At 42.7% G+C, this 24,930-nt stretch overlaps 1 protein-coding gene across 1 annotated transcript in view; it reads right to left on the bottom strand.

Moving 5' to 3' along the window:
• Positions 1 to 24,930, bottom strand: part of LOC120841721 (parathyroid hormone/parathyroid hormone-related peptide receptor-like) — a 294,650-nt gene that overhangs the window by 15,452 nt on the left and 254,268 nt on the right. Inside the window, exons 9-10 of the mRNA XM_040212683.1 lie at positions 24,292 to 24,383; positions 18,962 to 19,103 (exon numbers count right to left, since the gene is read on the bottom strand). Coding sequence (XP_040068617.1) covers positions 18,962 to 19,103; positions 24,292 to 24,383 — 234 coding nt within the window. The remainder of the gene's footprint in view (positions 1 to 18,961; positions 19,104 to 24,291; positions 24,384 to 24,930) is intronic.

Genomic DNA, 24,930 nt, shown 5'->3' with positions numbered 1-24,930 from the left:
AGAGGAAAGGAAACATATCAAATGAAAACTAGACAAAATGGTCACCCTCTTTCACTACTGCTGCTCGTTTCCACGTTTTGTGAGATCTACTTTGGTTTACGGTGGTGTTATATGACATCCGTATTATGACTATCTTAAAAATATACAAAAGGTATTGAGAATCTGGCCGCACACATTTTTTCAATATTTACTATTGACCTCAGTCTAGCATGTCAGTACCCAGGGCGAGCTGGGATGGGAAAAGGTTATAATTAAAAAAAAAAAAAAAAAGAACTAAGACGAAATTTTTTATTTCCCAATTTACAATAATGAAACTGATCAAAAAGGATATTATTTCAACCATCGCATCTTATATATGTAATAATTTCAAAGAAGGTAATGCGTGCAGTTACGGTATAGACTGTATTGAATATTCGTTGTTAAGACGTAGAATGATTGGAGCAGCCTTCTGGGGCAGACTGTGCCTATTAAATACAGTTGCGTTTTTTGTTTTTTTTTGTGTGTACTCCCGCATAGTAAACTGCATAATTTACCCACATCCAATGATACCCACGAGGCAATTTACAGCATGTAAACTAACCCTCTTAAGGCAATTTAGACGGCCAGCAAAAATCTTTTTCCCAGCGTATTGCGCTGCAATTTACTACAGAGGTGGTATTAGATGGTAAAACTTTACAGTGAAAAAAATCAAGAAACAATTCCCAGACGATCCACGCGAAGTGAGAAGTGCTGCCGACTGGTGGGCGTAAACCGAGTCGAGGTAGCGCCGGACTATTGTGGTTCTTTTGAGGGATCGTCTGCTATCATAACCAGGATCGGCCGGCGCGCTCTCGACACCACGTCCGCCACCTGTCGGCAGCACTTCTCACTACGCATGCATCGCCTGCGAACTGGCGGCGTAAACTTCCCAAAACAAATTCCTGTTTTATTTGTTTCGTGTTTTGTTGAAACAAAGCAAATGTATTCCCTGGCTCTGTCTTTGGAAAATTTCGCCTCCGGCTTGCACCTCTATAGTAAATCGCAAAGCGATACATTAAAAAACCTTTTTTTGCGAGCCGCTTAAATTGCCCTTCAAGCGTTCGTTGACATACTGTAGATTAATTTAAACAATAAAGTATATCAATGTCGCATTAGTTCGCCCGTACAATTATCGGACAAATCTAGAAAATTATAAACCCAGCATGAAAGTCCGGCGCTGCCATTTTGAGTCACAAATATGTGTTAAAATAAATCCCAAGCAGTTATTATTACTATAAGTGTACAGGCGCAATCTCAGAATACTTCTCATTTCATTTCCATCAACACCGCATCGTATTAACATTTGTAAACCTATAAAGGCAGAAAAATGCATAATTTAGGATGTTGAAAAAACATTTTTAGGAAGGATTACGGCGCACTACTTCTGCGTCGTTGAAGTGAACCGGCTAGAGTGAACAAAATATATATTTCGATTCGTTTTAGCTTAGATTGCACACATCATTTACACGCGTTCAAAGAGGTAACAATGAGAACTTGCGAAGAGTGGATAGAGGCAAAGCAAACAAAATACCAAATCCATGAAGTGTCGCTGCCCATCTGGAAATAGCTAATGCCAAGAATAAGGAAAAGATTTACCAACCAGCAAATATACACCCCAGCCGGCATCCTTGCAAAGCGTTTTTGTAGAAACCCTTCGAAAGAGGGGCTTCAGAGCTTTCAGCGTACGCTTACTTATTTGTGTCGCGTCGCGCTAGCCTTTGTTCACTGTTCACCCAATAAATATACAGCTAGCGTCTGCACACGCCGCAACGCCACGCCACAAGCGAGACGCCAGCATCCAGTTTCATCCACGCCGCGTTTCGATTGTACGTTTTTGGCCAAGTTGTTGGTTTCGTAATCGAATTTCGTTCGCGTCCATTTGGACAATTGGTAGCGATACAACCGTAACAGCTCCAACAACTCTCGACTAACGTTTATTATGAAAGTTTTTTTTTTCCTTTTATGAGTGTGTTTTTTTATTTGCGCCATGTTCCTAGGACCCGATACTTCAACCGAAAGTGTGGAGGCATGTTCTTTTATGTCTGGTCGTACTGATTCGCCAGTGGTAATTCCTTTCACGTCTTTCCACATGTCAAACTGGAGTGCACTCTGGAATGTGTCATTTTGCGCTCCGACGTGATACGTTGCAACGATTTGTTCTGGAGGACGCTATTTCGGAGGATACTCCTTGTGTACTCATCTTTCGAGCCATTTTCTGCAGCTGTCACCATATCTTATATTTCATAGCACAACCAAAGTGCCTTTTTGTTTTTATACTTGCTTTACTCCGCTCAAATTTACCGAGGCCCCACGTGGGCACTATGCATTGTCTAGATTTGTTTTGAAAGAGTAACAACACTGTTCAGTAGAAACACAAAATAACATTGTATTATCAGTGTATTGAACGTACTTTATAAGGAAACAAACACCTACAAGTAACGCTGACGAAACATCTTGGTATTAAAGCCTTTGGCATCATTTTGGAATTTAGTCATCGGCACTGGCGGTTTCATTATACAGTATGATATTTTAGGCTTTGCATATATGTATTTAAAATGTCATGTAAGAGGGAGATGGTGTAGGGCACTAATCGTCGCAATAAGTCGGATTATGAGCTAAAACTTGTATCTCAAATTTTTCTTTTGGCGAAATAAATACATGATACCATTCGAAAAAAACCTTCAGGGCGTAGACGAAAGCACTCAATCAATACATTTACAAATACTTTGAGCGAATGATAAGCGCGGTTGTTTTCGATTCAGCGATACTCTTTCTACAATATAAATGAGGTTTGCTAAAAGGTTTGTTTGGGCTGGTTGCTTGGCGAGCGGATAGGGGTAACAAACGCAGCCTTCTTTTTCTCTTGGCGCAATGCTTATGCGCATTTGTCACTGTATTTATTTAGAGGTAGCGTGAAAAAGAAATTTTCAGATCATAGTCACCGAAGTGTACTTCCTCGTCTTCCCCTCGCCCTTTCCCCGTTGCGCTGTTTTACCGCGAAATGTTAAATGGCGAATTTAGAATGCTATAAGCAGGAACTAGTAATGCGTTCACGTTTTGGTGGTGGCGAACTTATAATCGACGAATAGAAATCTGAAACGTTAACGGCTCAAACTCAATGCGTATAATGTATTAAACATTGTTAAGAGACTATCGAGATTCCATGTAGCGTTTAAAAGTGTAACCCGTCCGCATATCCGTGAACGCTTTAAACTCTACATCTAGTTGACGAGGATTGCTGCAAAGATTAAAACCGCGAGTGAGTAACCTGCATAAGAACTCAATAGCGCAGCACTTGTGATTTTGAAGGCGAAATTTCTCGCAGATATAGCTCCCGCTACGCTGTTGGCTATAAAGAGAAAGTAGAGCTACTATTTGAGCAAAGAAAACAAGTTACAACATATCCGCATAACTCGTGTGAAATGGTGAGCAGGAGAAACAAAAGTTCGTGTACAAGATACCTGCAATATTTCGTGCTGCTCATTTCATCCCCTGCCCTTTTTGTACCTGGATGAGCACTAGACCGGTGTACAGTCCTCAAGCCACAACTGGTTTATGCAGGCTATTGATGTCAGTTTACCAGCAGTGCTGCACCGCCTAAATTGCCCATCTATAGGCAGGACGCGAGGTGTTATTTCCAGGCAACCTAACCTCACGATCTCTAAATCCCCACAACATACATATATGATGTTTTTGGCCGATGCCTTTCATCCATATAGTTTGGGGATGAACGGCGCGTGTTAGCCACGGATAGGCGCTTTGCTTTTCATTAAAAAAAGTACCTTCATTTTGTGTAGGGTTCTTCTGGGTTAAAAAAAATGAACACCCCGGGAGCGACTGCAAAGGAGGGGTGTAATTGTTTTGGCAGCGCGGCACACTTTATCACCCCCCTAAACGTGCAAACGGCCTGCACATTCTCCGGTGTTTTCCGATACAAAACCAGACCGACCAGGCCCAAAGCAAGGATTCCGGGTCCTTTTCAAGCCTGTGTAGTCACGTTACCCGCATATTTTCCCCTCGTGCTGTGGTAAGCAAGATAGGGTCCATTTACTAATAACCTGTATGCTCAGAAATACTACGAACCCCACTAGACAAGAACTTAACTGTAGTTACACACATTCAGAATAAAAATATATTCTCAAAAATATTGCGCTTTCCCCAAACGTAACTTTTTTTTTTTTTTAACATTCGTCATAACTAATTTACTATAACAGCAAATTAATTTGATACATAAAATTCAGATTTTGGCCTGTGGCCCTTTAGGGTGCCACTTTAACGACAACACAGTGTTTCCTTAAGAAGCTTCTGACTAGTAGGAACCTCCTACTGGCTCTAGCCAGAAGAGCGAAGGGTTGGGGAAAACTGTAAGAAACACCAGCGGACGAATTATCGACCTCTAGTACTAGTGTGACGCCCCTGAGGCCTCCTCCGAGTCAATTGAGATAATTAGCTTTTCCAACTTCTTATTTGTGACCTAGCGATCCGGCTCGCAAACAGAAACAGACAGATCTTCTACAGGCTAGGCACCCGGAAGAAAACTGCGGAACGTCGGACATGCTTCGTCTAACCCGAGCCAGGAAGGGCAAACGGAAGCTGGTGTTTTGTGTTTACCATTCGATTCAGCGGGCATTCTGTCAGAGTGGAGAACTGACGTGTTTTTATTGTTTGATTGCAAACGAAGCCCGCATGTTTGACTGCCAGGAGTTTCCACCCCTACACGCCGGCTGAAGCAAGTTGCATCCCTGGACTGGTATACGACGTGTGTAAGTGAATTAACCTGCTATTTTGTTTCTGGATTTACGTTTTCCTACCTGTTTCCTTATTTTCTGGATTCTGGTTTCCTACCTGTTTCTGGATTTAGGTTTTCCTACCTGTTTCCTTCCTGGATTTAGGTTTTCCTACCCTCTTTCCTTATTGAAATAGTTCACGGGGCGTGCCACGGTGACTCATTAACGCTAACCATTGAAGATGCTAAAATAAAGGAGTTCAATGTTCACGCCCGTTTTTTTTTTTTTATATGGGTGGCAGTCGTACTAGTAGTCATTTCTAAAACTCGCTGTCGCGTAATGCATATTAAAAAAAATAATAAGAAAAGAAAAGAGTATAGCGGCACCTGCAGCAGTGAAACTACACAAGCGAGCATAAGACGCCTTCTGCAAGCCAAGTGATTTCGGACCTTCTAGAAACATATAAAACAATTCTTGAAAATCAGGCTGATGGTGTCGTTGAAGAAATCCATTAAAACGGAAGCAGGAGTTTATATTGTAAAATTAGTGCCAAGAACGTTTCTCATGGGGAAAGTAGTTATTGGCGAGGTTTTCTTGTGGATCCCGAAAGTGTGTGTGGTGTGCCATAGAGTTATTATAATAAACGCTACAGGCTCAGCTGGCGCTAGTGTCTATGGGACTTCCGGTTGCAAATTGAAGCAGACAGCATGCAGTCTACTTTTCCAGTCTTCCTGTGTATCCCTATGGGAAAACGCGCGTGAATTTTGTCTCGTCGCCGGAAAATAACATTAATAACTTTTGTTATTTTGGCTGTACCGGATGGTATGTACCTTTATTAATATTGTGAAAGTGTAATTGCTTTAGTTACAGTATTTTTCCTTTACCACTGAACGATGTTAAACTCCGCTAAATTCCAGGCCGAAACCTCTGTTTCATGGCAGGTATGTAGAAACGAGCGACGATTCCAAGCAAAATAACAATCGAAAGGAATGTAGAGTGTGTTCAAAGTTCGCCAGCATTCTGTTGGTGCTTATATATTGCTAATATGCCTGTCCTCTCACTATATGAAAATGCCCCCGTCGTGCATCTTTACGAGTGGTTAAAAAAACGTTAGAAAAAAAAGAATAAAGTACGTGGGCTACGAAAGGTGTATTTTTTTATTATTTCCTATGTTGAGCAGTTCTTATCGCGCACCTGTTCTCTGGCTTCCCCCTATTTGCAAATATTTGGAGCGTGCGGATGATGATTTGAACACAGAACAAGCATCTTCGCATGTATTCATGAGCAGAGAGAATAAAGCAGTACTTATTTATTGCAAATCGGACTGTATTACGTGACTTTCAATTTATTTTGATCGTCTGCAAGCACAAGAAGTTACTTATCCAGTGTTACTGTGTAGTTCTTGCCGTCTCTCTTGGTTTTGCACATGTCCTTCGTTCGTTTAGCACGTATACCCCCATGCTGGAAAGCGCCGGCGCCGTGTTCTCGCTAACAGTGTCCGATAGTGCACATAAATACACGTACGACGCGGTTTTAGCACCGTTTTTTTTAAGCCGCGATTTTACAATAAAAACGCCGTAACTGAACAATTATTTCATCTGCGTGTCTGGGAAATGTTGCAATGTGCCTAGTAGGTACGAATTATTTGTGGTATTTGCTCTTATACTCGAGCGCAGGGAGGAAATGCACTAGCTTTTTTCCGTAGAAATGCATTTCCGGAACTCAATCTCGGACTGCTTGCTGTCTGCTTCAATTTGCAACAGCAGACTAGCGCCAGTTGAACCTCTAGCGTACATTATAATAACTTTGTAGTGTGCGCGTCGTGACCCGCTAAATATGTCGGAAAAAATGTAGTCTCTAAATTTGGCGGAGAATCACAGTGTCACCTTACACTGTGATTCCCTACTAAATATAAAAAAGTGTCCTCTAAGTCGGGCGAAGGAGCACAGCGTCACCTCATAGCATGATTTGTCCGCTAAATTTAGCGGGAATCTATAGTAATCTGACATCATGGTGTCAGTGACGTGCCAGAGTCGACTGACGTCATTGTGTCGAGTGTCGTCACGGTCTCACGGATCATCCATGAGGGATTCAAAACTCTGTGTTTTATGCAGTGCAGGCGTTTAAAATGAGTAAATTAACGCACTTTTAAAACTGTACATTAGAAAGACGCGTGCCGTCATACTATGGTGCCTGGAACGCGTTCCCGACTAGTGTGTTTACCGCGTTCAAAAAAGTCGTCCCTCAATTTCCGCCTGGTGACGTCATAGAAGTGTCACGCTGTCGCCGCTCGCGATCCTGGCGGCGTCCTAACAAGGTTGGAGGATGCGGCAGACGTCTGTTCTGCTGCAGGTCGCTCTCCAGTCTGACGGACCACAGAAGTTTCGACAGCCAGAAGTTGGAACGCCGCGACGACAGCGTCACTCGCGTTCGCTCGTGATTTTTGCTAGTGTTTCTACGACCAACCACCAGGATCGCGACATCCGACAGCGTGACATTCCGAATTCTGTGACGTAATTTGCTGCCACCTCGGGACCACTTCTGATGTATGGACAGCATCGGACGCTAAACACACCAATCGGAGACGCGCTCCAGCCACCATAATCATAGTGAACATATTAAAAAGATTGTATGCTAAGCTCGGAACCGGCGTGCTATGGCGCGCTCTCAACGCTCCCGACATCTGTCGGCGGGCGATAAAAGTAGGCTAGCACGGTCATCACATCATCTGCGTATGCAGCCACAGATTGCACGAAACGGGGTTTTTCTTTATTTCGTTTTCGAAGGAACTATGTCGATCCGTTGATACGTTTACTGTAAATTACCACCAACCAACCTCACCTCTATGATAAATTTTACTACGTTTGGTTGAGAAACTGAATTTTGCGGGCCATCTAAGGTGGTTTCGAAGCGTTACTGTATACATGCTGTATTTTAGCGAAGACTTCCAAAATCCCTCAAAGTAGAGCAGTTGAGGAAAAAATAAACGCTTCCCAGGAATAAACTGCCAGCAATGGCGGGCGTTAAGGATTGCAAAAGAAACCATAAATTAGCTGACTAATGAAATAGTATTGAATAAAACACTTTTTAATCAATGAAAAAAAAAAACATACGGTTCAAGGAGAAGTAGTGTTAAGCTTATTCGAAACGCAATAAAGCAACTAACTTTGGCAACATATAGGGCAGTAATATTGTACGGCGTTTTGAAGAAACGCTCCGTTTCGACGCGTTTCTGAATTTTGGTTTCTTATCCAAGCGAATCTTTGCACCAGAGGTCCTGCTTCGTGGTGCACGAGGTGCGAAGCCACCGCATCGCCTCGCTCACAGAATGGAGGGAAACATGACGCACGTTTGTTGCCCGTCTCCGCCGCTGGGGAGCGGGACCGCATGCGCAGAGATACCCTCTGTTGGGAAACCTAAACCTAAAAACATGACGGAAAACCCGAGATTGTGGTACCAAAACGAAAAACGCGAAGGAAGAGAGAAAAAAAAACAGGCGATGTCTCTACCCCAGCCTAAGGTTTGCCATCACGTTCAAGTTACACCCTCTCGCCTGAACTCCCACAAAATCAGGGATGCAGGCGAGCTGGATCAATTCTGACAGTACTGACCATACCCCAGGGTTACCATGTTACAACTATGACTACTGCTTTTTAGAAACACGTGCGAACTGAGTGTCTTTGTCGGAATGCCGTAAAATGCTGCCCCTGCCTTGTATCTTTCTAAAATTAGGACATTTAGTAGTTTTCGATGATGATTGGCATGTTTCTCATTGGAACCATGTGTTTATTTTTAATCATAAAAAGGTAACTTGCACATTTTAGTTGCATATTTAACGAATTAGTGTGTCTGTTTGCGATTCATGACGTTCTGAACCACCATATTTTGAGGGAGTTTTGAAAACCTTCGCGGAAACACCATGAAACAACTTCTTACACCACGCTCCTGTCTCCAGGATCATTCCCTGCCAAAGGAGACGTGGCAATATTTTCATGCCTGGGATATCTACGAAAACATTATTTTCGATAAAGAAGCTTCTGAACTAAAGAAAATCAATTTGTTCTAAGAAAAACTAAATTTTATTTTTGCGAACATTATGCCCTAAATTTGTGGAATTTGCGCAAAACTCATGTAGTTACACAAATAAAATGGTGAAAAAACGGTTGCTTACCACACAAATTTAGGTTGGTGCTTAATTGCTTAATATTATTTTGTATTTTACACAAAACTACAAACACTAAAGTACGTCATTTTGAGTCAGAATAGAGGTTCCAAAAAGAAGAAATTTTATGAGTTTTTTTTTATGTTCAACTATGAGTTGGGTGTTAGCAACAACATGTTTTCCTTTGTTCTTATAAAACTAATAATTCAACTGCATGTGTTAAATTTTTTAAGGCGTTATTTTTTTGCGTTTTATTTAAATGACAAAATATCCCGTTTAGCGAAAAGGGCGTTATTCAAAGCCAGAAAAATCATTGCAAGGAACAGTGCCTGCAACTCAAGAAAAAACCGACAGTTCAATCCACTTAATGCGTTTAACCTATAAAAAAGTTAGATTATTACTTCTTGTTGTTTCTGAGAAATTTTTTTAAAGGTGAGCCTCTCCGACCATGCCGCCGGGCGCCCACATCATAGGCGACGCACGCCGGCGTTCGCCAATGAGGCGTCAACGGTGTGAAACACCGCCTCAAGGTGTTCAACACTCTCTTGAAAACTCGTTCTATTCGGTTAAAGTAAACATTATCCCCCCTTCCATGCATCCCTATACTCTTTGCGTTACGTAATGATACTGGCGTCAAAATTTTACTCTACTTACCCCCAGGCAGGGATTTCTATTTCAAATAGAAGTATTGGAAATACGTATTTCAAATACTTTGTGTATTTTGCTTTTGTATTTAATTACAAATTGCGTAATGTATTTGACGTGTGTATTTAAATACTGAAACGTGGGTATTTCAAATACAATTGTAATTAAATACAATTTTGTGGGCGAAAATACATCCCTCAAATTTATTGTCACTGTCCAGAGCAGGAAGTAAACTACATCCTGCTCCGAATGCAGTGTCTCTCAATCAAGCACAAGCGTTTAGTGACTTTGTGATTATGGTGCTAGTCCAGAGCAAGAATAGTGACGAAATTGACGTTCACAGGCAGACTGGTTAAATAAGTGCCTGTGACAACTTGTGATGCTTTCCAGCCTGATATCCATCCATATTTTTGCCTGGAACATCCTAAAAGCGTGGGTCGTCCAGATTTTCGGAACTGGTGCGAGTTGCAACAATAAATAATTTTCTAGCTAGTGCTGCGCGTCTTGGTCCACTCGGTTCTTAGTTGGTCTGTGCCAAAATGTAATCGACAAAAAAAGCTGCTTGAAGCTCTGTACTTGTTTCACCTATTACGTCCAAGCTGATAACATTTTTTGTGATCATATTTCTATTACGTTACTAGAGCTGCGCGCATTAACCTCCGAGCGTGCGATTCAAAACTAAAATGAGATACCCAGAAACCCGTTGCAGGTGTCCTGAACTCGCTGACGGAAATTTTGAGGAATGTATTTGGAAAAGTATTTGGAGGAGACTAAATACATTTGGTTGTGTTTGTATATTGTACTTAAATGCTTTTTTGGAAATGTAATTAGACTTGTAATTAAATACATTTTTGACGGAGTCTTTTGTATGTGTATTTTGATACATATTTGCATATACTTTGCCCATCTCTGCCCATGGTCATAACTGGCTACGAGCGCAGGCCTGCATCGTTTGCTTCACGAGGTAGGGAACGCGCAGGCGCGTCGACCTCTTGTCATTTCTCCAGACAGAAACCTAATTAACACCAGGTAGCCATTTATCGAAGCGAAACTATAACAGTGATGTAGCTTTCACAATAAAGTGGGCATTCGCAAGCGGAGTGGGCATTCGCAAGCGGCAGGAATGCAGACTCGTCAAACCCTCTTGTATTTCCTCGTGCAGGTGCTATCATCGTGCGTATCGTGCTCGCTGCTGCCGTCCAATGGCACGTCGTCAGCTCCGCAGAGTCATCCGACCCTCCTTGGCTCGTCACCGCAACATTGCTGCCCGGCTTCGTCGTTTCAAGACATCGATTTTCATCGGTGCTCTTTCCCGGCTACTTTGGCTTCATCGTCAGTGACATCAACACACCTGCACCCTATAAAGCACGGACCGTCTTCCTGGGACTTCAGTGGGCATTCGCAAGCGGCAGGAATGCAGACTCGTCAAACCCTCTTGTATTTCCTCGTGCAGGTTAGTCCCATCCCTTCGTTGCATTGTAAGCGCACAAACAATGTTAACCTGCTGCTTTTGCCATGCCCACATGTTCTTCTTGGTACTATTTGTGATTGCCTTTATGTTGTGAAAGTGTTGCTTTTGGGGGGTGATATCGAACAGAATCCAGGCCCACCTAAGGAGGACCCCAACAAAAGCTCTAACGATTTAGTGTCGATGCTGAGGGCACTAAATTGCAAAATGAACAAAAACCACGCTGAGGTCTTGTCTCAAATAAATGAAGTGAAAGAAATTCAGCTGAATCTTGAGAGACAAATGACCAGCATAAACGATCGGCTTACTGTCGTAGAAGAAAAAATTGCTGCCTCGGACAACTCCGCGGACCTTTATGTGGCTAGTGCGGTGTCTGACGCCGTTCGGAACGAAACTGTCGCTCTAAGTCGTCGTTTAGATGACTATGAAGACAGATCTCGGCGTGAAAACTTAATTGTCCACGGCTTTCCTGACAAACAATCAGAATCGTGGGCTGAGTCAGAAAAACAAATAATTGAAGTGGTTTCGTCTGCTTTGAACTTGCAACTATCTGATCAAGCGATCTCTCGCGCTCATGGGTTGGGCAAGTTCTTTCCCAATAAATGCCGTCCGGTAATTGCAAAGTTTTCAAATTCAAAGGAAAGGGATTCTATTTTGGCAGCCAGGGCAAAGTTGAAGTCGTTTGGTTCTAGTGTTGGCGAGGAATTCTGCATTTCCACTCGAACCTCGCGCAAGAAACTGCTCGAATATGGGAAAGCTAGTAATCAGCAGTTTTCAATTCGCTACAATAAGTTGTACATTAACAGAAAATGCTTCATCTATTGTCCCTCATCAGACAGTGTCTGTGAGTTATACGCCAACAAGGAATCACCTGCTCACGCAAGTATAAATTCGAGCAATAGGGAGTTTTCGTAGACCGCTCTGCCTCCTCCGCTAAGCGTTCCGCAACGAAGAAGTTGCTACTGCGCCTGCGCGCCGATAGCCTTGACTGTGGAGTTCCCGCTATCGTAGCGGGTTGCGGAGGGCCTTGCGGAACGACGAAAACGATCTACGAAAACTCGCTAATGTCGTAGACAATGAAGTACCATTATCGTAACTATCACGTAACCCCGTAATTCCCGTTAGTAAAATTCCTTTTCTTTTTTCAAATATCCGCAGTGTCGTTAACAAACGAGAGGAACTGTCAGCACTAATCGACACGTGTAGCGCCGATGTAATAATACTAACTGAAACGTGGTTGTCTGCCAAAATTGATAACAAAGAAGTTTTTGAGTGTGAGAAGACCTTTAATATTTATCGGTCTGATCGCGTCAATAGATTGGGAGGAGGTGTATTGATAGCCGTCGCAGAAAATCTGCACTCTTATCATATCTCTCATGCATCATGCTTGGAAATGGTATGCGTGTGTGTACGCATTAATCACCGTGACATGATCTTTTGTGCCTGTTATCGGCCACCAAACGCTTCCTTGACTTTCTGTGCACAACTTCATGACGTTTTAAACAGCCTTGTTGTCAGATTTCCGCACTCACCAGTTTTTTTATTAGGTGATTTTAACTTTCCGAAAATATTATGGTCTGGTATGTGCCCTGTTCCGTCTGACCTTTCCGGTGAAACATCTGAGTTCATAAATTTGTGCACAGATTTTAATTTCTCTCAGTTAATAACTCAACCTACCAGGGTCACCGCGTCAAGTTCGAACATATTGGATCTCGTTCTCACAACTACTCCTGACCTCGTTCATTCTCTAAGTTTTTTACCAGGCCTGAGTGACCACTGCTTTGTTCACTTCACACTTGAAGGCAATTCTCATCGCCTTAAGAGTATGCCTAAACGTATACGCGATTACAGCAAAGCAAACTACCCTGCCATCAATGATGAATTGGCGCAATTTCTGGACGAATATATGCAGAATTTTTCTAATCGCACTATAGAATCCAATTGGTCTATTTTTAAAGTCAAAGTTAATTATCTTGTAAACAAATACGTACCCCTACGAATTATACCGTACAAGAACAGGTCCCCTTAGTTTACTCTTTCTTTAAAGCACCTGCGAAATAAAAAGAAACGACTGTTCCGCAAAGCAAAGCAGTTCAATAAACCGGACTTGTGTGCGTATCAGAATGTTGCAACCCTCTTTAAGAATGAAGTGGTAAAAGCCAAAAACTAATTTTTTAATGATACCCTACCATCCTTATTGACAAATGACACTAAGAAATTTTGGAATATAATTGGTGGACAAAAAGAGAGTGTGATATCGCTAATCAACGATAATGGAGTCGGAATGTTCATATTTACTAAATGATGTGTTTTCTCAGTCTTTTATGCCACAGTCTTTTGTTTCTTGCCCTGAATATAATCTTGCAGCCTTTCCACTTATGGATCCTGTTATAATTGGTTGCATTGGTGTGCTTAGCATAATAAAAAATTTAAAAGTTTCTTCTTCATCTGGAACTGACGGGATTAATTCTAAATTTCTGAAGAACACTGAAATGCTCTCTTCTGTAGTACTGTCTAAACTTTTCTCGCAGTCCCTAGATCTTTGTTTGTTGCCCAGCGATTGGAAGGTGGGTAAGGTGGTACCTTTGTTTAAATCAGGTGATGCTCACTCTCCTCTTAATTACAGGCCTATATCTTTAACTAGTGTCCCATGTAAAATGTTGGAGCATATCATCTATTCTAACCTAGTTAACTTTCTTGAATCTAACTCATTTTTCACATATCGTCAGCATGGTTTTCGTAAATCATTCTCATGTGAAACGCAACTGGTTTGTTTCACGAACGATGTTCTCTCTGCGCTAGACAATAACCTTTCAATTGACTGCATATTTCTTGATTTTTCGAAAGCCTTTGATTTAGTCCCTCACCAACTGCTCTGCTTAAAATTAAAAAAAAAAACTAAACATTGACTCTAACATTCTTGCATGGATTGAAAATTTTCTCTCTAACAGAACACAGTTTGTAACTGCAAACGACTCAGACTCTCTTCCCTGCCCTGTTACTTCGGGTGTGCCGCAAGGTTCCGTCCTCGGCCCCCTTCTTTTCCTCATATACAAAAATGACCTCGTTAACAATGTCCAGTCATCCATAAGGTTGTTTTGCAGATGATTGTGTCATTTATCGTGTAATCTATTCTGATACTGATACGTCTTTTCTTCAGACTGACCTAAATTCCGTTACTAACTGGTGTGACGTCTGGAAAATGCGCCTTAATGCCAGTAAATGTAAAGTAATGAGAATTTCACGGAAAGCTGCCTGTACTAACTTTCCTCAATACAACATTGGTTCTGTTCTTGAGCAGGTGACATCGTACAAGTACCTAGGTGTCCATATAACATCTGACCTCTCCTGGCAAACTCACATTAATTTTATTGCTAACAACGCTAATCGCATGCTAGGTTACTTACGCCGCAACTTCTCAAGAGCTCCTTCATCATTAAAACTACTACTGTACAAGACCCTCGTTAGATCCAAGCTTGAGTATGCGAGTTCGGTGTGGGACCCAGGCCATGAATTTCTAATTAATCAAATTGAATCCGTACAAAATCGTGGCGCACGTTTTATTTGGTCTAATTTCTCGCGTTTTTCCAGTGTATCATCCATGAAACTAACTTTACATCTTCCGAATGTTTCATTGCGTAGAAAATTATCTCGTTTGTCCTTATTTCACAAAATTTATCATCACAACCAGCATCTAAGTGAAGAGCTTTTTTCTGAACCATCGTATGTATCCCATCGAAATGATCATCACCATAAAGTCAACGTTCCTTTCAGTCGCACGAAGCTCTTTTTTGATTCTTTTATCCCAAGAACTACTAATGACTGGAACCACCTGCCCACCTCTATCGCCACAATCACAGACGCTCCTGCATTCAAGTCTGCCATTGAAAACTATTATGTTAACTAATATGTGTTGAATTCAATTTTTTGTACTATTGTTTTTCCCCCACTCCCTTCTGTAATGCCGTGTGGCCTTGAAGGTATTGAAATAAATAAATAAATAAATAAACTGATATGCCGTTTGATACAGCTAAGTGCATTGAAGTTTGTTGGCGCATTCACCAAGGACGCGCTGCCGAGATACTGGCGACGCCATACTAACGAGTAGGTAACTATTCTAAGTGTCATTAGGGGCAGGGCTTGCGGCAATATTTTTGCGCGCAATATTCTAGTCCGCAGTAAAAACGCGAAAACCTGATCGATGAAAATACAAACACTATTACCTTTTCGCAAATTGTGTCAATTGGTAAAGCCTGTGCTAGTAGTTGGCGTCAATACTGTAATCGCAGCATAGGCTATAAAACCATTATTTAAAAGTTAATCAACAATTTTTTTAATAAGCTGACTTACCATGCCAATTATTCCCTCATTTAGTGTCCGTCGACTCTGCCGCTCACATGGCGAAGACGGCACCAGAGTCATTCACACATTTCATCAAACACACTTCCTCTACATATCCTAGTGAGTTAGCAATTCGAGGTATGGTCTGTTGGCTTCCAGTGAATTGTGGAGTCTAAAATACTGTACACGTACGGAGCCTCAGATATGTGAGGCCTCCGCCTCAAAGAGAGGCGTGCTTTTTCCATCGTTACACTGCTTCTGGTAACACTACATTTTCTATCAAAATGCATTGAAAGGGGCAATAAAGATGAGACTGCGATCGTCTGTTCTTGGTCATAAAGGATTCTGCCAGCCGTAAGGATCCTAAAAACAATCGGCATCGGGTGAAAAAATCACGCGACGCCGTTTTTTTCAGGCCAAAACGTGATGAAAAGTCGGGACACACCCTTTTCTGAGCATATTTTTTTGCTCAAGCACCGGTGTCAGTGCGGCGACGATCGCGCTCGTCTGTCAATCGCACGCAGCCTTAATGGCGATTCACACTGGAAGCGGATCCGCGTTCGCGAAGCGGTCGCGGATGCGGTTCGCGATCGAGCCCGCTCAGACACACCAAGAGGCGGTTGGCGGTTTCTCGGCGATCACGCGTGATCTTTTGAGACGTGCGTTGGGCAACCCTGTTTTACAATCCAAAATCCACTTTAATTCAAGATCCAAAGCCAAACTTTTGCTATTTTGGCACTCGGAGTATTTTTCTCCGGGATGTTCGCACGCATCACGAGTTCAGGCAGCGAAAAAAGAAGCATGGACCCGCCAAACTCGCCTGTGATTTCCTCGACTTCGCCCACAAGCAAAGCCCAGCTAGGCGCGCATTGCTGACTCAGAACAGGATGCCCCCGACCTTTTCTTCGAAGTGGACCCTTCCCCACATGAATAGCTGACCTTGTTTTCGGGATAGAGGGCCAGTTTTCCCCCCTCGTTTGTCGTTCGCTCTTATCATTTTCGAAGTTGTGAGCGGTGGGGTTGACCGTGGTGCGGGGTAATGTGTTCGGTGCTAGCCGGTTGTGGCTTCGTTGGTGGCGGACTCTCCTCTCGTCACTCGCTCGTCGATCGAGTCTACTGTTTGTTTGACATTAACCTCAAATAAACGCCCTATGGATTACCTCTGCATTGTCTGGTACGTACACTTTGTTTCTGGAGTAGGTTCCCTTTATTTATTTTATTAGTAGTAAACGTTACAGGTCGAACTAGCGCAGGTACCCTGCCCCCTCCGTGGTAGTGCGTTGGCTATGCAATCAAGCTCACGACGTCTCTGTCGGCCTTCTTGGTGGTCATGCACGGTGTCGAAAGCTTTCAATAGCTCACGCGGGTATCCTAGTGGGTAGAAAAGCTTATATTTCGGTCGTTCAGGGGCGAGTTCCGACGTTCTACAGGCAGAGATTAGCAAGGCAGCGAGCTTGGGCTGTGGCACCCGGAGTTAATAAACAAACTCTTACCCGAACCATATCACCGGTGCGAAGCCCGTTAAAATTACGAGTCAATTCTTTTCGTGGCGGATTCAAGTGACGGATGTGAACATCAAGTTTCTCCGTTGATTTGTCGAAAGTTAAGACTACAGCGCTAGGACTACAGCGCCTTGGACGCCTCACCAGCGACAGGTGCAATCTTGTTTTGAAAGTCACTGACGTCACGTCAGCGTCGCGTTGTGATTGGTTGCCGCTTTGCGGTTCGTGAAAGCGGTTGGGAGAAATCGGTCCCAAAGCGGTTGACAAAAACGCGCTCCAACCGCTCGATCCTAGCCGCTTTGCGGTTGAGAACGCGCGAATCCGCTTCGCGAACGCAGATCCGCTTCCAGTGTGAACGCGCCATAAGAGATGGCTTGCGATTGGCCGGCGAGCACCCATCGTCCCTGCGCTGACTCCGCTGTTTTGGTCTGCCTGAGCGGGAAATATGCTCAGATAGGGTTGTGTCCCGACCTTTCATCATGCTTTCAATACTGAGATCACCGTGGCGCGATTGTAACCTTTAGAGTTGAAGGGTGCTTAGGGCCCGTGGAATCAGTTATGACCACGAATAGACGATCGTATACTCCTTTTTACTTCCCTCTTAAATTTAATGGGGAAGTGGCATTACCCTTATGGTTTCGCATTGGTGAAGAGCTATCCGGTCTGGATTGCATTTCTTTATACTTGAACATACGAAAGACGAGGCTGACGCGCAGTGTGCATTTCCAAACTCTGGAAGCGGACAGTGCAGGCCTGTTCGTCCTCAATTACGCGGACAGAAATAGAGTAACATTGAGACGGCAGTATGATTGCGTAGCGTAAAGCGGATACGGACACATCGAAATGAGGATAATGTCCGCTTCAACTGAACAAAGCGTCTTTTCAGGAGAGCGTTGAAGACTTTGCGTCGGTGTCTGACACCGTTGACAGCTCGCTGGCGAACGTCGGTGTGCGTCGCCCAAGAGGCGGGCGCCTGGAGGAAAGATCAGAGACTCCCCTTTAAGAAAACAAAAGAAATAACAATAACAATCTTTTTTTCTTTTGTCGTTGAAGAGATGAGGTGGGTTGAACTTTTGGGTATTTTGAAAGTTGCGGGCACCGCTGCTCACATTGTTTTTCTGTCCCTGAATATGGGTGTTTCTGCCTGCATTATAGTTTTTGTCATTTTAATAGAGGCAACAAAGCGAGAGTTTGAAAGTTCAATACAAGGAATTCAATTATTAATTATTCGAACAAAAAGTATTGTACCTATTACCCCAATCCAAGTTGAATAACAGAAACAAAAAAACAAAAATCTCGTAAAGTCTATTTTTTGTTTCGAGCTCTTATTTGGATTAGAATTGGTGTCTTGCAACGTCTGAGTGTGAGGCATATTGTTAAGTCAGTAGTCGCCCACCTAAAGTTGTGGCGTGCAGCACCGTTGTTTTTTTTTCTCTTAACTACATGACTTTTATGCGAATTTCTGAAATTTAGAACTTGATATCAGCAAAAATAAAGATAAGAACAATTTCAGGGAAAAAACTTTTCTTTGAGTTCAGATGCTTCGGTATACAAAATAAATTTATCGTACATATCGCAAACATGAAACGATTGCAGCGTCTCCTTTGGCATGGAAAGAGCCAGAATCCTACCAGGCACGCGACGTCGTGTCAGCGTTGCCTTGTCATCGGTTTGTGCCGTTTATTTTCCTTGTTTTGTTGGTTTTAAGCATTCGCAGCTATCTCGTTCTTGGTTGTCCTTTTTGTTTCCAATAGTGTTGTGTGGCCGGCCCAGCTTTCGGTAAGTTGGGCCGGTCAAATAGACCAACTCTCTTCGACCGTTGTACGCTTCACTTTTCAAGGCGACATCGGAGTTATAGCTTCGGTTAGGATGCGATTCTGCAATTCAAAACCATAACACCCCTTTATAAACAAACCTTCCAGGCCGTTGGCGACACCATCGCCATCATTATCGAAAGCTCAGCGGCACAACTGATCCAAACCTATAGGTAATCGGCTCTTTAAAGTGGGTACTTTATATTATGTCTTCAACGACAGTGAATAAAAAAAAACAAAAAAACTTGGAGCGCCACTCCAGAGAACGGGAGTGTGTCGCTTACCTGAGATGAAGAGAAGAGCTGGTCAACGTAGAGCCATATCAACTCGACGTGGTCCCCCGCGGCAGCCAGGGACATTCCGAGTAGGAATGTATAGTGCGCCCCGAACAATGGGACAAGAACCAGCGTGGACTTGAACCATTTCCTGCAAAAACAGCATTTCAACTCCCCGTTAGGGAGGTCAGGCGCTTACGTTCAGAGATTATGTAGCAATGACTGACTCGATAACAAAAAAAGGAAGACTTTGATACTCACTAAAAAGGTCTGTGAGTTCAAAGTCGTGCAGAACACGGAAACGGTCAATCTAGTCGAACAATCGAAGGGTCTTAGGAATCACACAACTCAAAATACGATTTGACCAAATAAAACAATGCGGGTATGGACAGTGAGGATGGCGTTTCGCTTTTCCCACAACCTCACATCTGTCGTTTGTTTTATCGAATTGCATAATAAACTTCGTCGTTTGCTGCGATGTTTTTGTTGTCCACCGTGATTTGCTGACTTCTTGTTGAGCCGGAAATTAAACTCACAAACCTTTTAGTAGTGAATTCTTGTGACATAGAGTAACTAATGGTTTTGATGAGTTTCATCCAAGTTCTCAAATTTCATGTATATTTTGCTATCAGCGAAAACCGTTACTGACTGATAGAGTTGTCCACAATATGGTTAGCCATGAGGAGCACAAGTATAATAATTTTTGTTACGAAGCTCCCTGGTGCAGTTTGTACCACAGCGATTTACGTACTGTAGATTCAAGTATTTTCCCCGGGAAATATTCTGCTAGATGATGGGCAAGGAAGTACGCTTTGCCAAAGGTTTTTAGCGCTGTGCCATTTGAACGCCCAGTTTTTTTTAAAGTAGTGTTGGCGCTAAAGCGTTATAAGCAACGGCGTGTTTACCAGTAACCCGTTACTTTTTCGGTAACGTAGTGGCGTACTTGTTACGTTTTCAAAACAATACCGGGTAACGTGCTTACGTTACTTATTTCGAGTAACGGGTAACTTAGTTACGTTACTCGCTGTGTCTTCTTCGCGAAACCTATAAAAAGGTACACTTACATTTTTTTCGTGTTTGTATACTTCGTTTAACCTTAAGTCTAGACGCAGCCGACGCGATAGAGCTGATAGGACCGATATGACAGCGTCAGAAGGGCACTATCATGGCGTTCCTCATGTTTCTGTACGGTTTCTATCGTCGCTGAACCAGTCACAAACAAAAACAAGGCCCCAGTGACTTGCGCTTTTGACGCTGCTCGATTGCTTCGGTTAGCCCGTCGCGTCGGTTGCGTTCGGACTTAAGCTGGAACCAAGTATAGGCGGCAATTAATTGTTTACTGCATTCATTCCGCATACCTTAAAAAGTTTGGGCTTCTCTTCCCCACGAAAAATGTCCCATTTTAGAAAACACCAGTGTCCAGCCGCTTTGTCCCAGCGTCGAAAAACGCTGTAGACAAAACAAAAACGCTCTTACCGTCAATTGGTGAATTAAAAAGTAACGCAGGCGTAACGCGCGTTACTCTTTATCTGTAACAGTAACCCGTATCTTTTATTTTGATGTAACGTAGGCCGGTAACGCGTTCCTTTATTTTTTAAGTAACGAGTATAACGGATTTTGTTACTGTTTTTTCGTAACGACTAGAATAATTCTGTCGAGTGAATGTAATTCACTCACATTTTTGTCATGATACATAAAAGCAACTTATAGAGACATTTTTACTGCAGCCTGTAATTGCGCTGTCCTATTTAATTTTCAAAGAAAAAAAAGAAATAAAGCAAAACAAACCTCTCACAAACTTGCCGATTCTGAGTTCCAAGTTCAAGCGAAAACTTCAAGCTATGGGGTAAATTGAAAAAAAAGAACCTTTCGTGCTAGAACATTTTCAGGTTGCCCGATGTCAGGTTGACTTTGAAAACCGAGTCCTGTTCCTTATTTATAAAAAATAAATGCAAGCAGCGTCATGCAGTTGCATACCTGATCACCTCATCAAAAATAACACGAGCGTTTCGGGACACATTTCACTAAGAATAACGCAATCGCTGCACTCCCAATAAGAAAGAAATGCCACTAAATTTTGCTTCATTTTTGAAAATTTCTTGCGAAAAACTACATACGAAAAAATAAAGTCTAAAAAGTGATGTATTACAGTCTAGTAGGTTATTATTGTAATTATCGTAAGCGTCCTTTCTAAACAACAGCAAAAACTGTCACCGCAAGGGGTCGGCCGCTTAAAATAAATAGCAGAATAACTTTTACACTTCTTCTATTTTGAAATTTACATCTTTCAAATTTTCAGGCAGCTGAAATACAATTTACAAACTGAATGGAATCCGCACTGCCGTCCTACACTCTCAGATATCGTGTAGTAGTACTTACCCCCCTTGCATCATACACACCTCCAAAAAACGCTCGACCCCAGGGGCAACAAACCGTTTTCGAGCCCAGTCACTGAGTTTGAGGCTAGACTCTCACTGGGCGTCCCGCCTAACACTAACCGAGTGGACTGTGATTTCAATAGGCGCAGCCTGCGTAGGCGCAGTTTCGAACGCTGCTCGCGGCTAAATTCTCGTCTTTTCCCGCTATATTTCGTGTTTCATGGTGCATGTATTTTCTCGAGGACATTGAGAAAGCATTGTGCCACATTTGAAAAAAAAAGAAGCAACAAGCAAAATAAAAAAAAAGTGTAAACTATTGTTGTTGGGTACACGCGCGACAGAACGAATGAGACTGAAATGTATAGTTCTAGTTATTTGTTTATTTCTTACGATAAGGTTTGACGGCGCCGCGGGATTCGCCGCATGTGAAACGACAAAGGGCTTTGCTGTCAAAAATGAATCGCACCAGAAGAGGGCCGAAAGGCACGCATTTTTCACACTCGCAAATAACGTGTTCACCGATGGACAGGACACGGACATACAATTGAGGAAGCGTTAACATTCCAACAATATATTGCACATACCATACGATGCAACGTTATCAGAAAAGAATTTATTTGAGAAAGTTCTCAAATAACAGTCACAGTCGACGACAGTCACATATTGACGATCGGACGGAATCCGAGCTGACTTCATTTTGGGGCAGGTTTTGGGGAGAGCTTCCTTTTTTCATAACCGCACCAAGGCAGAGGAATGAACGCGACTGACCCGTCTCTCACCCCAACCCGGACAACTATTTTTGAATTTGACTGAAGATTTTACGCGGATTGTCTCTGAAAGAGTGGAGAACAATGTTCGCAAAATCGCGTCAAGGGTCATTCGACGTCCTTCACCTCCTTCGTTTCCCGTGAACGTGAAACAGAAAAGCTTGAATGGCAGGCACTTACCAGCCTTATTTCTCACAATGGAAGATAACACAAAAAGGGTACGCAGCACGCATAAAAAAATCAAGTGGAAACTTTCAAGAGGGGCGAGAAAACGTCGAATGCGAAATCGGAAAAACGTAGGTAGAAAACCGCGCTGAGCGGGTCTTCACAGTCCGAGAGAGTGGCAGAAAATTTCTAGCTGATAGAGGCCGCGAGAGTCGCACCAGCCACGTCAGAAATATGGCGGCGACCTCGGAGCGTTTTTTGGAAAGGTGTATACCCCAAAAACTACATTTCAGCGAAGCGTCCACTGACGATACCAATATTTACGAGCGTCTTGATAGCTGTGTTACGTAACTTACTAAAGAGCTAATGCAGTTACATACAAAAGACCACAGATATAAAAAATAAAAATTAAAAAAAGTGTTGAGGTTTTTGCAGCAGGTTCACCAAAACTTTAAGAATTTTCATGTAGTCTTTAATGTTTACATAATATATTTTAATAAGTTGTATCACTCGACTATCAAGACGCTCGTGAAGGTTGGTATCGTCGGTTCAATGTCCGTGAACTGAGGGGCGAGATGTATTTTTTTAGAGCGCAGCTCTAAAGCGCCCGTTTCCGGCTTGAGCGGCGTCGGCGTAACCGCGCGGTGCATGATGGGTAAATTTCCCCACTAAATTTAGCGGAAAATTTTCCTTGCTAGATTTAGCGGAAAATTTTACCCGCCAAATTTAGCGGGAAAATTTCCGCGGTAAGTGTTTTCCCCGCTAAACCTAGCGGAAGAATTTCCCCACTAAATTTAGCGGAAAAAATACCCGCTATATTTAGCGGCAAAATATTCCCCGCTAGATCTACCGGAAAAAATTTCCTCGCCCAATTAAAGGAAGATTTCCCCGCCAATTTTAGCTGGAAAAATCCCCCACTAAATCTAGCGGAAAATTTTCCCCCTGTAAATTCAGCCGGGATTTTTTTTCTGCTAAATTTAGCGGAAAATTTTCCCCTAAATGGAGGGCGAGCAGGAGAGGGTTAACAGCATAGCCCCCTCTCCGTACCTTCCATTTTTCTTCCTCAAGAGCTTCGCTCAAATTCGGCGTTACAGAGAATATATCGGACAAGGGATGTAAGTACAGGGAGCCCCAAAAACAATTTACAAAGGTTCTTGTTTTTTACCACAACGATAAATTAGGCATCACCAAACGATCATTCTACGGCCAAATGTAGCCCTAGCGGCCAAGGCTTTTGAATTAACCGTGTATCTTATTCAATAGTTATAACAGATATTCTGATATTTTTAATGGGAAAATGGTGGCCGATGCAGCTATTATAATGCGTGCAGCTGAATGGCGCCAGGTACAGAAAAAGGGGCGAAAATGTGCCCAAGTTTCTGACTGCCATTTGTTTTTAGAAAATCACCAATAACTTTTGACTGAGACAACGGTTAGTTTGAAGCTTCCACACATGGTTCACGTCGCTAGGGCTACACGAGGGCTGAGAATTAGAGTTTTGTAATGAGTACTTTAGTTTTGAGGTAAATTGTTTTCTATTGGGAGTGTAGATTTCTTTTGCTTGGGAATATCACACCCTCTATTTTTGAGAGTGTAGGTTTGCTTATTCAGCCGCCGTTTATCTTCATCAGCAGGGAAACTGCAACAAATAGGTTCTTCAGAGAAACCCTACTTGACTCTTTAGGCTTTTTTTGTTTCCTTTGTTACGTTCGGTTAATTTTGACCGACCTGAATGCAAACGAACTTCCCAAGTCGCCTTGATGAACTTTGTGCAAAAAAGAATACTTCTAAAAACGTATTTGAAAGCAGACACACAAAAGCGATACACTATATGTTTTTACTAGCAAAAAATAACATAAGGGCAAAATTTGAAATGAGGAAAGAATACGAGGAGCTATCATGCGTTAGGGGGGGGGGGGGAATGGACATTTAACAAATCCAGAAAAGAAGAGACGTGCCAATCTCAGTATGGACGGGTCAGGCACCGAGCAATACGTAGGGGTCATTGTTACGGACCGACTTTTCTTACCTGTAGCGGTACTTTCGTGCCTGAGGCGTCTGTGAAGCGAAGAGTTTAGCGAACAGAACCCGCGTGATGTTAAGAAAGAGAACGAAGTTCACCTGTAAAGAGACAGTAATGGAGGAACATTAGATCAAACCCCATGGTGTTACTGTTCCACGGGAAGTAGAAAATACTACGTGTAGAGCGAGTTAAGAAAGGTTATATCCAGAGCATGTTCTGACATTTCGGAACACGCAGATTCATCCTAGGTTTGTAACTAGGGTTCCGTGGTTCCGAGGTTTATTATTTCCTTGTAGTTGGGGGTGTGCTTTTTCTATAAATTATGAATGGTCATAGTTTTCTGAAACGTCATAGTCATAACGTTCAAGGACAGCTCCGTGATATTGTGAAAACCAGCTGCGGAGTTCATTTTAGGGGTTTATCGGTGTATACCGAAAATGTTGAGTTCTAGTCATAACCTAACTTGGGGTGCCTGTACAACCGAATCAGAAACAGAAGTTTTAATAGAGCTCCGGGAAGGGTTTGATATCATCTTCTTTATCAACCTGTTCATATAGAGCGAGGGTTTCCTCTTAAATATAACTAAAAGACTGTGGCCCGTGGATTGCCATGGCCTTTTCAGTGACGCCCGGCTCGCGGCCCACT

The sequence above is a fragment of the Ixodes scapularis genome, unplaced genomic scaffold (genome assembly GCF_016920785.2).
Source record: "Ixodes scapularis isolate PalLabHiFi unplaced genomic scaffold, ASM1692078v2 PGA_scaffold5__190_contigs__length_132052651, whole genome shotgun sequence".
Lineage (NCBI taxonomy): Eukaryota > Metazoa > Arthropoda > Arachnida > Ixodida > Ixodidae > Ixodes > Ixodes scapularis.
The sequence above is the reverse complement of the archived record's forward strand: the minus strand, read 5'-3'. Positions and strand labels throughout refer to the sequence as shown.